Genomic DNA, 16122 nt, shown 5'->3' on the forward strand with positions numbered 1-16122 from the left:
ATTTGGGGGTTTGCGGAGAGAAGTGTTAGTTTGCAGTGTACCAGCTCTCACTCTCAACAGACTCTCAACACAATATGTCTCTTCAAGGAACACTAGCCTACGTTTTACGCATGTAAGGCAATCCACAGCACATTCTTGCACTTCTTCACAAGTCACATACTGCATCCACAGCAAAGCCACCTCAAGCCATTCAGCAAAATGGATTTCAGGCATACATTGTATTATTTCCAACTCAGTTCTCAATTTCCTGGGAGTACATTCGAGACTACTGAAGCATTCAGAGACAATAGGAGGAGACGAGTCTGCTCTGACCCAGTTTCAGCCTGTATCTTCACTGCAACAGTTTTCAGAGCCAACTTAATAAAGCCACTGGACAATCAGCAGGAGATTCAAAACTGTAGTTTCATTTGCAGATGCAAAGTGTTTTGCTAAAAGAGAAGGGATTAACAGTTGCCTTTATTCAGTACAGATCAGTCCTATACAAACACATACATATTTTGTGAAATGGAGCTCTCTGTAATAAATAGAAGACCTGCAAGCAACTGCTTACTAGTTTTGCCTAAAACGGCATAGCCATTACAGAATAAATTAATTAGGCTCGCAAAAGGCAATTTTCCTCAATTTTACAGAAGTCTTTATTGAAATGTTAGCTACAGAGATTTCAGAACAGAAAATACTAAGAGTGAGTCACACATAGTTTTGCTTTGTTTTTCAAGTATGCAGAATAGTTAACATTAAGAGAAGGTATTTTAGAGACTGAAGACAGTGCCAGATAGAAGATTTATTGTATAACCACACAAAACATTCGGGCATTTCAGTTACAACCCACAGACTTCTTTTCCTCTCATTGTGTAGATGCACGCCATTCATATTTGCAAGGTTTTTCATTAAAAATGCATGGGGTTGAGGTGAAACTGGATATACATACACAGGTTATGCTCTTCTGTTAAAAACAAGCACTTAAACTTCATTTGAGAGATGGTATCATTTGCAATAACGTCTGAATCAATTTTAAGGTAATTGCTGCTTTCCTCCTGTTTCTCATTAAGCCAATCCTGGTGCTGCAAAATTGGCAACTTCTTCAAACCAGTTTGTTCCAGAAAAAGCTGCTCCTATCTGGTTGTGACAGCCTGCTGCTGCTAGTGGAGGGAGATAGGTTAAACCAACAAGCAAGCACTCCTCAAGGGGAAACCAGCACCTACTGCCAAAACAGAAACATTCCAAGCAACCACAAATGTAGCAGATGAGTTTATCAAAATCCGAATGCTTTATATACCACATTCTAAAATGTAAATAAGAGAAAAACAGACAAAGAGTACTATCCGTAATCCCCCCTCTGGAAAGAGTGTTACAGGCCAGTTTTTATGCTGCAGTGCATTGACTTTCTTGGAAAGCACTGCAGAGCTGAATTAAAATATTTCAGCTGCTCTGTGAAATGGCTCATTGTTTTTGCCGTACATGCCCAAGCTTCAAACATTTCAGATATCGCATACTGGACTTCACCTAATTGTAGAAGTGGACATCAACCCCCGTAAATTTAAAAAGCCTTAGGAAATTCTGAAGGGAGAGTTTACATTCACATCCAAGGCTGTCCAATGCATTTTCCTCAACACTGTAATTATAAGAAGCGTCATAATGGTAACGAAGGGAAATACTGCTATTGCAGGATAGACAGTATTTAAGTACTAGATTATTAATAAAAAAACACCTCACTGCCTTGCAATAAACTTGCTTAAGTGATGCAGAAGCTTCCAGCAATTATGCCAATTTTCATTGCTGGCTGTGGTGAGCATTTCTTTCATCAAAATTAAAATACATTCCTTCAAGTTCTGAAATTGTCAAGTATTTCCAATGTACATTTAGGAGATGTGTAATGAATTCAAGTACACAAGATGAAGCTATAAGCAAGGATTTTTAATATTCAATGACATTCTCCTATCATTTTCTCTGAGCAACACAGCAACTTAACAAAACAGTAACATGTTGAAAGAGGTTTTGATACAGTCCAGATACATACATTCTACTGAAATACCATTACTATTCAAAAAAGAAAGAAAAAAAGCATTGCAATAAAAAAATTGTTTTGCCAGAAAATGTAGTAAGGAGATTGATCTCATGTTGCAGTTGTGAGCGTGACACTGCTAGTAGTCGTTCGCTTTTACAAAGAAATTTCATATAGTCTGATTTTATCTTTTAGATTTCTCATCTACTGCTGGCTGACAGTTCAGTAGATGCACAACAATGCTTCTGTTATCAGAAAGAATAGTTATAAAGAAGTATATATAAACAGATGATCATTTGGGCAGTTGAAACCAGTCAAACAAAGCCTTTTGGAAGACGCTGAAGAAATTGGTTCTTTTAACCCGTTGTTGAAAAGATAAAGCTTTCATTCCGACATGGGACATAACTTACTCCACTCAGTTCCTCCATTTAGTCCCAACATTGAGTTACTGTTTTAGAAAATACCATAATGTTCCCATCAACTCTGAGCAGATGTGAAGTTTAATTTTTAGGCTTTTTTTTTTTTTTTTTTAAACTTTGAAGAATTGGAACCAAATTAAGGGAATCAAGTTGGGAGCTGTACTGGGGACAACAATGGGTAAGTTTTAGTCAGAGTACTTCACGAGAAATGTCATCAAAAACAGGAACACTAATGCAATTTAGGATCTTCGGCAAGATCATCTTCCTTCCTCTTGAGTGCTCAGATGCACCCGTGCACTCCTTCTCTTTCGCAGCTTTCCTCCCATTCTCAATAGGATCACCACTGAATAACAGGAAGCTGCTGATCAGGACTTGGGAGACCAACTTCCCTGGCCCTCACTTTCTGAGCCACTAGCCTATGGCAAGCAATTCAGGTGTCTAAACAGATGTACCTAATTGACAAGGATATCCTGCCTGGCTTTCAGCTACTCTTCCAAAAGGAAACCAATCTCCTGTGGATTGTGCAGTACATCTGCCGGCCCTGGTTTGAATATCACAGAGATCCTAGAAATTCAGAAGTAGGAGAAGTTACTCTAGTTCAGACAGCTGGACCCCACCCCATCTACTCTACTTCACACTGCTTTGCTATTACAGCTTCTGCAGCCCATTTCAAATTACCAGTACAGAAGACTGCCGCAAGGCATACAGAAGACAGCTCTTCTGTAGTATCTGAACAAACTGCAGTCTGCAGCTCCAAAACAAAACTCGATTAAAATAACTTCAGTTTCAAAATGCAGAGCTATCAACTTAATTGTAGCGCTTGCTGCATCCATTAGTATTCTGCTGAACTGATAGCTGTTTCAAAGTTCTGCACAAGGAGGTACCCACAGTTCAAAGAGTCCTCAACACCTCTCTCTTGTGTTTCCTTCAAACTATCTCAAAACATAGATTACAATGATGTAACAAATATGATGAAAGACACCACTTTCATTCAGGAATTGTATAAACAGGAAACAGATGCTCAGAAGTACATAGGTAAAAATATGCTAGTTTAGAATAATACATTCTGGACTGGGGATTTCTAGTTTTTCCATTAATTAGTATCCCTTCTGTGACATGACTGTCTCACATTTACCACACAAGTACAATGCCCAAGAAGCAGATCCCTAACAGACAGAAAGAGGGATTTAATACGAACTTATCAACAAATCCTGAGTACTTACAAAGGCATACTTTCAATCTGTGCTGGAATTAATGCTATTATGTAACAAGCACTGCCATTATTAACCTGGTAATCTTTTAAGGATTTCTAAGTTAATTAAAAAAAAAAAACTTGCTGTTGGTAGAGACAGAGACAATGAAAGGCACAAACAGTATCTGATGGAAATTCCCACCGACAATTTTAGTTAACAAGAGAAAAAAAAAAAGTTACTTTTTACTTCCTGCTGTTACCATCAGGGAGGTATAAGAGCTCTGCAGGAAGTTAGTACTGGAATAAAAAAAGTAAACATTTAAGCCATTTTGCTTATTAGAGCAAAATGACTTCATGATTCCTAATTCCAGTCTATTCTGACTACTTCCCATATTCAAAAGCTTTTTCATACTAAAGCTTGAATGTCACAAGCTGGATTTTTGCGTCTATGAAAAAATAACTCTTAACAGCAGCACAGAAATAATACTGATTTACTATTCCAGAGTAAGTCTATAAAGTTAAGCTTTGCACTTGAAAGAGGTCTAAGGTTTCTTTGGAGTGTTGCTAACATTTTAATACCTCGGGTGGGATTCATTCATCTGTGTATCAATTTACATGAAGGACCCTTAATAGTCAATGTAGACCTAGGTAATATATGTAGTTAGGATGAGACAAGTCCTGACCTAAAAGGAGATGTCTACATATGGTCAGGTGAACTGCATCTTAGAAATTATCTCCTTCTTTCAAATAATCACAAAATTACAGAACCGTAGGGGTTGGAAGGGACCTCTGGGGATCATATAGTCCAATCCCCGCTAAAGCAGGCTCACAAGCATACTAACAGTGCCATCCACTATGGAGCATCCAGATGAAGAGCAAGAATGCCTCCAACAGTGACTACAGAGGAAGATACCATGCATGTTTACATGCATTGCTTATCTGGGTGCAGATGTACAGAAAAGGAAAAAGGTCAACTCCACCTAAGCTAAATTCTCTATGTGCTCAGGGCCCCACTGCTGTAAAGCTTCAGAAAACGTGACCAGTTTTTCCCATTCCTTCATCACTTCAAGATTATGAAGCTAAAAACAATGTATACATAAGGCTCATGCAGACTACACAGTCTCCAAGAACCAGCATTCATTACGATGCACCATTGCTCCTGCTACTTGGACAATGCATGAAAAAGAAAGTTACTGAATGGAACTAATAAAAATGATCCCTTCTGAGTCAAAGAGGCACTTGGATTGATCAAGGAAGAACAACAGTGATTTCAAGTAAGTGCCTGACAGCTCTCGGAAAACAGCAGGGTACAGAGGCCGTGGTACTACTTGTGGTCTTGTTTTATATCTTCTGATATCTTCTCTTGCTTATAATCTGCAGTGCAGAAATGAAGCGTGAACTAGATGCTTTGCTGGCAGATGTTAACATCTATAGCCACTAAAGAAATCTACCCTTTGTATGGATTTCCCTCACTTTCTCAAATAAATAAATAAAAGAGCTCCTTCCGAGGGACATTCTCGACAGGACATTCTCTCTATACTAAGAATGAAGATTAGGGAAACGAACCTCCTACCATAAGTGGCCTTCACAAACATCATTTACCCGCTCTTTAGTCACCTGATCTATTTCCACCTTCTTATGCAATGTTGCCTGATAGGAATGATCATGCATTAGTTTAAATAATAAAGTTCTGGAAATATGACGTTTTGCCTCCAAAACCAGCTTGGGAATGAACTATGAGTATACTACTGTTCCTGTTTTTTAGGGAATATTCACAAGAGTTCCATCAAAGCACTGTGATCCTTAACCCAATTGGCAGGAATAATGAACAAAATACTTTACAAGGCAGAAGAGCTATTCTGCTAAAGGTTTAAAGCCAGGTATCCTACAACTTATAGCACCTATACTGTATTCTCAATAATTTAAATCAGTAGACAGGCAGCCAAAGAAACCTTATTAAATCTGATCTCATCCCAATGGAGTTGGGAGCAGGAAAAAGAAAAAAAAAAACCACACAAGACATACCAACAAATTGGAACACAATACAATATTAAGGGTTGCTAAATGGGCTTTAAAAGGATACTGGATTAGCATTTAAATAATCTTAAAGAAACTTCTTAAAGTATCCAGAGTACATGAAGCTCTTGCACAGAAGGTGGAATAGAGGAAGAGGACGGTCAGTTCAAGCTATTTGGGATGCCCATGTAGGAAAGTCTTCTCCATGTTGCCAAAAGAGCTACTAGAATGATTATTTATTTAATTCCATACATATATTTATATATATATATACATATTCTTTTTTTTTTTTGCGCAATAACAGGCAAGTTTTAAAGCTAATCTATCTTTCACTTCTCGCATAGAGAAGGAACTAAGGAAAAGTGAAATAGAGAGAGCTTCTCAAAGGAGAATTCAGTTCAATCAGAGTGCTGGTACAAAGAACAGCTTTCTAGCCAATGGGTTACAACTCTCATTGTCCCATTGATGGAAAGAGAAAAGTACTTAAGACCAAGCACTCTGTGGTCGGTATGGCCAACAGTTCATAGGAGTGAGTGAGAACAATAGCTACTAATACTTGATGAAAGACCCCCCCCCAAGTAAGGAATTAAACCACTGAGGGCTAAAATCTAACTGCTTAAGCAAGCAAAGGTGTTCCTGGAACTAGGATTCTGAACACACCAAAGCACTATATCTACCTTTGAAGTGTGCTACCTCCAGGCTTCCAGGATATTCAGTCAACACATTACCAAGGTCTTGCTTTTAGATAATACATATCGTGATACAGCTGAATGCTCTTTCAGCAAAGCTTGTCTGCTAAACAGACCATCTTCATCTCGGCTGCTGACCAACCCATTACCCACTACCCTAATTTTTCACTTTGGGGCTCAAAGTTGAATTTCCACTTTAGTTTGAAACAATCAGTACAAGCCAGGGAAGTTTTCCAAAAGGGCAAAGATGATTCAAAGCCCGGTATATATAGATATACATACACATATACATAATTTACACTTTTGCTGTTTAGGCTGTTCTTGCACCCTGTTCATTTCCAGGAATGGGCCTGTCAGCACTGGGCTGTTTGACCGAAGGAAGCACTGTATCTTATCTTTAAAATCAGAACATTGCTCCCACTTTATAATGCCCAATTCTCCTGCCCCGGCAGCTCTGCAGCTTCCTGCTTTTCTTTCTTCCACTCTACACGCTCCCCACACAGCTGACAGCAGCCCCTAATCAGCATTAGTGTTGCAAGTATCCTGGTACTGCAGTTAACAGCAGTGTCACCTGAACTTCTGTTGCGCTGGCTCACAGCATCACATCAACAATCTTCATCCCTGCATATGCTTAGCCATGGTGGCTCAATAATAGATATCCAGAAGTGAATGAGGTGGGTAAAAAGAAATTCTTAAGTTTATTACATGCTTTCTGTATTAAAGTAGACATACTAGAAAACACAAACGGTTTTTCCAAGCTCACAAATATCTAAAAACAGGCTGTTTCTTTTTGACTGTGTGCAGTACAGAGAGGTGTTTCAGCTCACTGGGGAAAACATACAGCCACTTCTCAAATTAGGTAAACCTTAATTTCAAATGGTGTTTCAGCTACAGTTGTGTTTTATCTAAATTGTACTAGATTCACCTGAGAGACTAGGCAGAAAGTGGAATGTGTTGTATTAGGCGCTGGCGGGGACTCGAGATGTAACGGGATGTAGGCCCCCCCGTGCTGTAACGGGAAAGGACGAACTGTCCTTGGAAAGACGGTAAACAGCTTAGAGGAACTTATCCGAAGAAAACACGGGACCACCAGGGCCTCAAGGACTAACTGAATTTCTTGGACCAAAAGGCCCTCCTGGGAAGGATGGATAAGCACCGACAGCAAGTTGCTCAGCAAGCATTGGGCAGTCCCACCCACCAATCAAGAGAGGTCACGCTGACTCAGTATCTCGTGCGTGACATAAAGAATGATTGGACAAAGGATATGTAACTAAACCATGGATTGGTAGAATGACGCGTGTACAGATGTTATCAGTGTTAACAAAGATGTACTTAAAGGCTTTTACGAGCCCAATAAACGCCATTTGCTGCATCCTCATATTGGTGTCTGTGTTGCGATGGCCCTAGCAAGGGTAGATCGCTAGCCCCCAGCGGAAAGCACCTTGGAAACAAGGGGATGACAGGAATGCACCATTAAAAAAAAAAAAAAAAGCCACGTGCCACTCACTCACTAATCAGAAGCGGGAATCTTCCTACAGTCAGAAAGCAAATGGCTCAGCTCTCTTATCCATGCACTCCTGCTTAAGGAGAGCTCAGCTTCGGAGTTGCAGAGTCCTTTTTTTGAAATGAGGATGTGCCCACGACCAAAGTCCACACGAGAAGCAAGGGCCTTGGAATCCAGGAGTGCAGTTTCAACTGCTGAACTCCGCTCACTGTCTTCCCTTTTCCATAGCTCCCTGTGAAACAGTGTCATTCCCCCAAACTAACAAAAACTACACAGTTGGTCTAACATCAATCCTCTATCACGTTAACAAGGTATACGTGGCAACATACAGTCTCCCCACACAAAATCTTCAAACAATTGTTTACCTGAAACCCTGAAGAGACAACAGTATCGAATTATTCTTTTGCTCAACTTTGTTTCATACCTGACTTTGCAAAACTGTTTCTTGTTAATAGTGCTATTCTCCATTACTTTACACAACCATTTCCTGCTTTGATGAGAAACATTTGTTTTATACGCTCTCTCCATCCTTTAGAGAAAGGAGTTTAGGTGGAAATTCTGTCAGCTCAACTATAACAGTGAGGTCCAAAGAGCATTTGTGCTGCAAATATATATATAGGTTTCTCCAAAAGTAATGCCTCTCATTTATTTCCAGAGAAACTACAACAGACACAAAGAGCACAATAACACTGGGGTCAGCCGGTGCCAATTTTTCCGCTTGGAGCAATTCAGTGACACCTTTGCTTCATACACACTTCCGCGTCAGACATCATTTGTCAGAGTGCCCCTCTGCTCTGCCATCTGTCACACGGCAACAAGATGTAATGGAATACCGGTGGGAAGGTTCAGCCTCTCCTGCCATCTCATCAGCATCTGCCTCTGCCGTTGTGGGCCAACATCATAAAATGGGAGGCATTACTTTCAGAGTGGTCCTTGTATTTTAAGCTGTAAATGATTCCACAGCTATCTAATTGTTGAGGTAAATATTAACAGCATAACTGGAACTTTTCTATGATCTTTAAATTAGCCAAAGAAAAAAAAACCAAAAAACAAAAAAACACACACCATTGAGCTGTTACAGCAGAAAAAGAAAATTAAGAAAGAGGCGATAAATCCATTAAAAGTTTTTAATAAGCAAGTGTTCTGCTTTAAGTGCTATGGGAAACACCAGTAGGAAACTACTCAAGGGAATAACACCAAGTATTTTCACTCCAGATCACAAAAAGCCAGCAGAAATCGCATTGCCATTTGCTTTCACTGAACTGACAGCGAATGTAACAACTCCCTGCTCCCTAGTTCATCCAAATCCAGAGACAGCAGTACCTTCCACACCACTGGAGCAGATTTGGTTTACCCCTACACTGCAGGGAGGAAAGCTGGTAATCAGAGCCTAAGTAGAGGAACTGCCTTTTAATACAACTGTGATCTCAAAAATGACACAATCTTTTGGTTGTTCCCCCCCCTTCCCAACACGTTACTCTGTATTTTCACAGGGACTGCCAGCTGCATTGTCAAATCCACTTCATTTAACAATGCTGATAACCAGCATTGTCTAAGCAGCTACTAGAACTCTAAATTTTGACTTCTATTTCCTTTAATTACAAAGTAACCGAATCTTTGGTAACATTAGGAAACGCTGGTATTATTCATAATTCAGTTGGATCGTAGGTTCAGCACGTAAGCTACGGGGCCAAATTCAAAACATAGTCACATCGAAACTCACTTTGAAATTCAATTGGCTTTGGTTTTCCCCTGCCTCATTTTTAGATTAGGCATAACAGGGAAAATACCAGCTTCACAAATTTACTAGTGGTGGGAAATTCCACTCGGTTGCATGGAAATTGTTTCTTGAGCATTTTAAGACGAGTTTGACACCACTGGCTTTTCCTGCACAGAAGAGTGGCTTCTTGGACAAAACTACATTCAGAAGAAAGAGTTCCCATGGAATTCCTTCCTTAAATGTAACAAGCTGGTTAAAGCAGAGCGAACAAGGCCATTTTATAGTACAGATGCAAGTCAGCAGGCCAACCCAAAATCCCACCGTGCAACCTGCTGGATCTTCAGTACACCTCTGTAATGAATAAACGGAACAGAATCACAGAACTGCAGGGTTTGGAAGGGACCTCTAGAGATCGAGTCCAACCCCCCTGCAAAGCAGGCTTCCTACAGCAGGCTGCACAGGTAGGCATCCAGGCGGGTCTTGAATATCTCCAGAGAAGAAGACTCCACAGCCTCCCTGGGCAGCCTGTTCCAGTGCTCTGGTCACCCTCACTGTGAAGAAGTTCCTTTGCATATTGATGCAGAACTTCCTATGCTCAACTTTATGGACGTTTCCCCTTGTCCTGTCCCCACAGACTGCTGAAAAGAGGTTGGCCATGTCCCTTTGACTCCCACACTTAAGATATTTATAAACATTAATAAGATCACCTCTGAGTCCTCTTTTCTCAAGGCTGAACAGACCCAGGTCGCTCAGCCTTTCCTTACAGGGGAGATACTCCAAGCCCTTTATCATCTTTATGGCCCTCCACTGGACCCTCTCCAGGAGATCCCTGTCTTTTTTGTACCCGGGAGCCCAGAACTGGATACAGTACTCCAGGCAAGGCCTGACCAGGGCAGAGTAGAGGGGGAGGAATAAGGTTTGCCCTCGAGGATTTAAACCTTAAAAGGTCTCAAATTCGACTATTCAGAACTTGCTACAGTATCTTCTAGATGACTTCTAACACCACTGAAGTGGCTACACGACCACAGAGGTTTTGACATGCATCTGATGTTCCTGGTGGCTTCTGCGTTTCTATCTCCCACTTGATAGTTGTGAAAAAAGCAAGAATGAAAACGCATATCTACAACATATGTTCTTTTCAAAAAGACATACTCCTAGATCTCCTTAATTTTGTTACAGGTTAAAGAATTCATTTCCTGACAGTGCCGCAATGGAAGTAACACTTGTGAAAGAATGCATAGAGGCAACCACATATGTGTATGTATGTGGGAGTGTGTGTATATATAAATAAAATATGTATTCTCTGTAGCACTGAAGATGGAGGGAATTCACTTTAATCAAGCAGCAAAAGGTGAGATGAAATGGAAATAAACATATGTAGCAGGAAGATCAAAAACATCTTAAGTCTTCCTAGACTCTCAAGAGCTGGAAGAACAATAGAGCTTCACCATAAGAAAGCTCAAATGAAGCTATTATGTCCTTCAAACTCACTAATAAGGACCCTAACTATCAAACCTAAAAAGGAAAAGATCATGTTACGTACAGGAAAAATAAGAAAATTTAAGGTATTTCAAAAGCTATGTTTTCAAGGCAAAATGAAGTGATGGCATCATGAAGTCCAGATGACAGCAGATGCCAAGATCAGCTGAGAGTCTGAAAGAATTTAAAGCTAGCTACAGAAAGACAGAGTGTGGCACATATCAGAACAGTGGATGCCATCTGCATACATGATGGGATATCAAAGGTTAGGTCTTCATTCCACACCTCCAACTTGTTTTGGTAACCAAGTATTTCTAGGCAGTAATCAGCTAAAATAGGAAGCATAAGCAACGCTGAAATCTTTGTTTACTAACTGAAGTATTTACTCCTTAATTAGTAGCAAGCATTGAACATATTTGAGTTGTTAGTCTGGACACTCCTCAAGAATTTATATCCTGGGAGTGCCCAAGCATTACATGCTTTAACAGCTTCATACAGATTTGTTTGCTAGTGGGTTTGTCTATAGATAAGGCAAAGAAGAAATGTTCCCCTCTATTATTTTTGCTATTGACACTAGTCAGATTTAATCAGTAAGATTTAATACCTCCATAAAATTTTGCTATGCATTTCCATGCACAAGTTTTTCTACACATTACGTCCTGATACATTTTTTTGTACAGGCTGATGACAAAGAACAAACAACAAAGAACAAAACACAAAAACGTGTTTATAGCACGAAGCAAAATTAATAGGTTTAAAAAGAAACTGAGTCTCAACCTAACTTCATGGACCTGTGTGAGAAGCTGGAAGAAAGCATCCTTGTCTCAATGACTGTTCAGCAGCACCTGCCCAAGGCAATGATCAAGCCAATAAGAGGAACTCGTGAGGTTGAGTGACCAGAATCTGCTCTCGGTTGATGTTTGCAGGTCAGGCTGACTTCTGGGGTTGTTTTGGAGTAAGTGACCATCATGCAGTCAGTATGCATGCCCAACAGCCTGCCAGGTGCTGTGCAGCTCTGCATGCTCTGCAATCACCCAGCTGTAGATCACACAATGGGGGGAGCACGTGCCACTACCCCGAGCAACCAGAGATACACAACAGCAGAAGGAAGAGGATAAAAACTCAAAGAGTTCAGAGGTAGAACAGGTAGTCTCTCCACCAAACTGCAGCTGTGAAGGTCAACAAGATGTCGCTGACAAACTTACAGCCCACTGGGGACCATCAGGAAGCTGGTGGATCCATGGTAGTAACTATCCCTGCTTGATGATCCTTTCACTAAAATTCCTCTCTTCGCTATTGCTAACTTCTTCATCTTCCCCACATTCCTTAACTCCTTAAAATCTGTAATAAGCCAGTTGATCAACATTTGATCTTGCTTATATCTTAATCTCACTCCAGGTGTGTGTGAGTGTATATAGGTATATCAAACCATCTCCTCCAAGAATTGGAGCAAGACAACTTCTCACATGAGGAGTTCCACAGAAGCCCAGTGATGTTCAGGTACTCCATTATGAACACTTTACTGCTTGGCCAGTCATTAAGCACCACTCAGCACAAAATTTGGGTAAATGGTGGATTTCTAATCACAGCATCCTCATATACACCAATTATTATTTGCACCATCAAATAACAAAGACGAACCATTTGTGAAAGAAAAAGGGAAATGCACAAGAAGTTAGCCAAGATACTTAGCAGCAGACAAGCATCACATTTGCAGACTCACTCGCAGCATTCCTCGTGGTTCATGTTTGTGCCCAGCAGCCGGTTGTTTGGCAATGCAACCACAAAATACATCAGCTACATCAAATAAGTTGCCAGTGGCAATTCAAAAAGCAAGCCGTGAGTTTTCCGGTGCTAATACCTCTGAAATAATACGGCTGTCTTTTTAACACTCGATACCTCAGAAATATCAGAGAGACCAGAAACTCCCAAGTATTCTTTTCTACAGAAAAAAAATATTTTATTTCCAAATGGAATACACATGACAGTACAGAGCGTATCCGTGCTGCAGATGGCCTCACCACCAGGCTACCTCGCAGGAGGAATACTGACTAATACATTCCATGTGAAACCCCTCATGTCGTGACACCTGTCATTGCCACTGTCCGCACTGACCCGTGCGTCAAGCGAGCAACACCACAACTCTCAATTCACCCAAGATTCTCAGGTTTGAAAGATTTTTCACAGCACTCTCTTATTAGCTGTTAATAACTTTGCAGGGAGAGAGCTAACAATCTCCCAAGCTGTCTTCCAAGACAAGTTTCAGTAAAGCAAAGGAGCGTTTCTGCTTGAAAGTGGTTTACTGAAGACAAAAAGCTGATGAACAGGAGCCTACGTATGGAGACTACACTGGAAAATCGGTTTGTTTTTAGTTCCCAGTTTCTCAGCTAATGTGGATATTAGCACAGCACGACGCTCCTTCCCAAGGCTGGCGCACTGAGGCATTTGTCAAATCAGAGCCTTTCCTTTGTTCAAGGCTGACTCCCTCCTGCCAGTCTTTCTCCAGGCGCCTTTTTGTGCCTGGTACTGCTAGGCACACGTGCATAAGCAGCCTTTCTGTTTACCTTTCAGGAGTTTTTCATAGTTTGTTATTCTATTGTGGCCCTTACATATGACATTGCTTCTAGCGAATAGCTTTCTTGCTGTTTACTTCTTCAGTGTAGTCACAGCATCTTACAATTTACATCACGCGAGGAATTTATTGTCCAGCTTTCTAAGCTTATGCTCTTCTGTTTATTACTTCAGAGCACTTCTCATACACATTTTGTGCAACATATTACTGGAGGTGACAGATTTACACTGTTTTGTCCCTTCTTCTGTCTTCTGAGACTTCAGGACTTTCTTCAACAGTAACACACCTTTCCTCACCATAATCAGCTTTATAAGGTGACACTATTTTTTCAAACCCTAAGGTAAGTTTACAACTGCTTTACATCAGTTGGAAAACAAAGCAGCCAGTGCACATGCAATTAGCTGGTATACAGTCACTATCACTTCAGTGTAGCCAAAACAGCAACAAGGAAAGACCTAAGGAATGTGACAAAGAGGGCAAGATCTATACAGCTTTATTCTTCCCAGTGGACAATTAATGGTAGTGTGGAAGCACACAAATAACCAGAAAGAAAGTAGGATAAAACCTAGTATGTCTGTATATTTGAAGAACAGAGAGGAGTATGCACTGTACTGTTCATTCACACAGAACCAACTCACATAGCCAAAAGGAGTGAATGGAAGTACCAGTTCACTGCTGCTAAATTCATTGTTTTAGCTGCCCTTTGTCCTCCTGTAAGCAGACGTTTGAACAGCACTCGTCCTTTCATTCTTAAGAGGCATCTCATTTTATGCTCAATGACACACTTCTATTTCTGCTATATTTTAATATAACATCTGGGAATCGAGCTACACTGTTCATGACCTCGAAACTCCTAAGATGATTACATGTTCCCTCAATCTATGTTGCAACTCCTGAGCCGGCCGCATCTCTGCCCCCATTTCTCATTTCCAAGTCCCATCTTGAAACATCATCCACCAACATTTGAGCTTCTCACGCTCCTCCCATGCAGGAGTTCACAGCTCTACCCTGAGACGTAAGAGCAATATCGTCTCTTGGATCCGCCAAGTTTAAATACACCAGCTTTGGGTCTCACCTACTTTCCCCATTCTGGAAGTTCTGATGAGACAGCCCGACTTCTTCCTAAATTAAGTGTTAAAATTAAAGGCTGAACAAACATACTAACGCAGACATCCACGTTGAGGAAGAGGCTCAGCACACCCCGCTAACAAACTTCCCAGGCCTGACTTTCTCAGCTATGCCCAAGCAAGGCTCCAATTGTCCCAAGCATGTAGAAAGTAGGTTTTCTTCTATAAACTACCGGAAATTGTTCGAGTTCTTTTGGATCGGATGTGCTGGCTGGACAGTAGAGACAGAAGCCTTTATTACTGAGCAAGTATCGGCCATTGTCCTCTAAGTACAGGTACTTAAAAGGACAATGGCTAACATTTGCTCAATAAAGGCCAACCTGGACTTTCGCATGCAGAATTTTCTACTTGAACTCACAGTGCGTATCCCAAGAAGCACAGCCACATCCACCCTTTAACTCTTATAATGAAAACTGAGCTTTTTTCACATTTCCTCCTCTGCACGCAGCATTCTCCAGGGCCTTCCCCGTTCACAAGGATGCTTGCAGGTACCTTTCCCTACGACGAAGCCGCAGGTCGGAGCGCTTCTCAAGCATTTCAAACGCACTCACACGAACTCCCACATCGGGAGAGGAGCTCACCGAAACTTTCCCACGGCATTCCCTGCCCAGTGAGCCATGAACCAAGTTCCCGACGGCCGCACGGAGCTGACCGCGGCGCTGCGCGGACAGGTGCCGCCCCGGCGGCCGGCGGAGCGCGACGCAAGGAAGATGACAGCCGCAGGACTTCCCCGGCCCGAGGTGGGAAATTTGAACGAAAGAAAGGGAACGCCCACCCCGCCCCCCCCCACACCCCTCGCCGCTCCCTCCCCGCCCACCGAGCTCCCCTTCGCGATACCCAGCCGCCTATCGCGACACGCGCGTCCCCGGGGGCCTTACCGGGCGTGCAGTGCAGGGGCGAGGGGCCGGGCGAGGCCGGGGGGGGCGGCGGCTCCTTGGGAGGGGCGGCGGGGGGCAGCATGAGGTAGCGGTCGGGCTGCGGCAGGCAGCGCTGGCACACCGAGTGGAGGCAGGGCAGCAGCTTGGGCTGCCGGCTCTGGATGGGCTGCCCGCACACGCCGCAAGTGTCCAACAGGTTGAGCGGGGCCGCCTCCCCGCCGCGCTCCGCCGTGCCCTGACGGCTCTCGGCCTCGTTCTCCCCGCTCAGCGCCGCCGCCCCCGTCCGATCCACCGGGCACGGCCCCCCCGCCGCCGCCGCCGCCGCCGCCGCCGCCGTCGCTACTACCGTTGCCGTCGCTTCTTCCATTGTCCTGCGCCGGCCGCCGGAGCGCCGAAAAGAGGCGGGGCGGCCCCGCTGTCCGCCGCTGTCCGCCCGCCTTCCCGCGCCGACACCCACCCGCGCGCGGCCCGCGCTGTTTGTGTGCCTGCCCCGGGAGGAGGCTGCCCCGCCGCGCCACACGGCC

General features: G+C 42.6%; 1 protein-coding gene across 1 annotated transcript in view; it reads right to left on the bottom strand.

The window, feature by feature from the left end:
- The window catches only part of TRIM24 (tripartite motif containing 24), a 59092-nt gene extending 42976 nt beyond the window's left edge, over positions 1 to 16116 (bottom strand). The window contains exon 1 of the mRNA XM_021387896.1: positions 15599 to 16116. Coding sequence (XP_021243571.1) covers positions 15599 to 15965 — 367 coding nt within the window. The 5' untranslated portion in view covers positions 15966 to 16116. The remainder of the gene's footprint in view (positions 1 to 15598) is intronic.

Source organism: Numida meleagris, chromosome 1 (assembly GCF_002078875.1).
Source record: "Numida meleagris isolate 19003 breed g44 Domestic line chromosome 1, NumMel1.0, whole genome shotgun sequence".
Lineage (NCBI taxonomy): Eukaryota > Metazoa > Chordata > Aves > Galliformes > Numididae > Numida > Numida meleagris.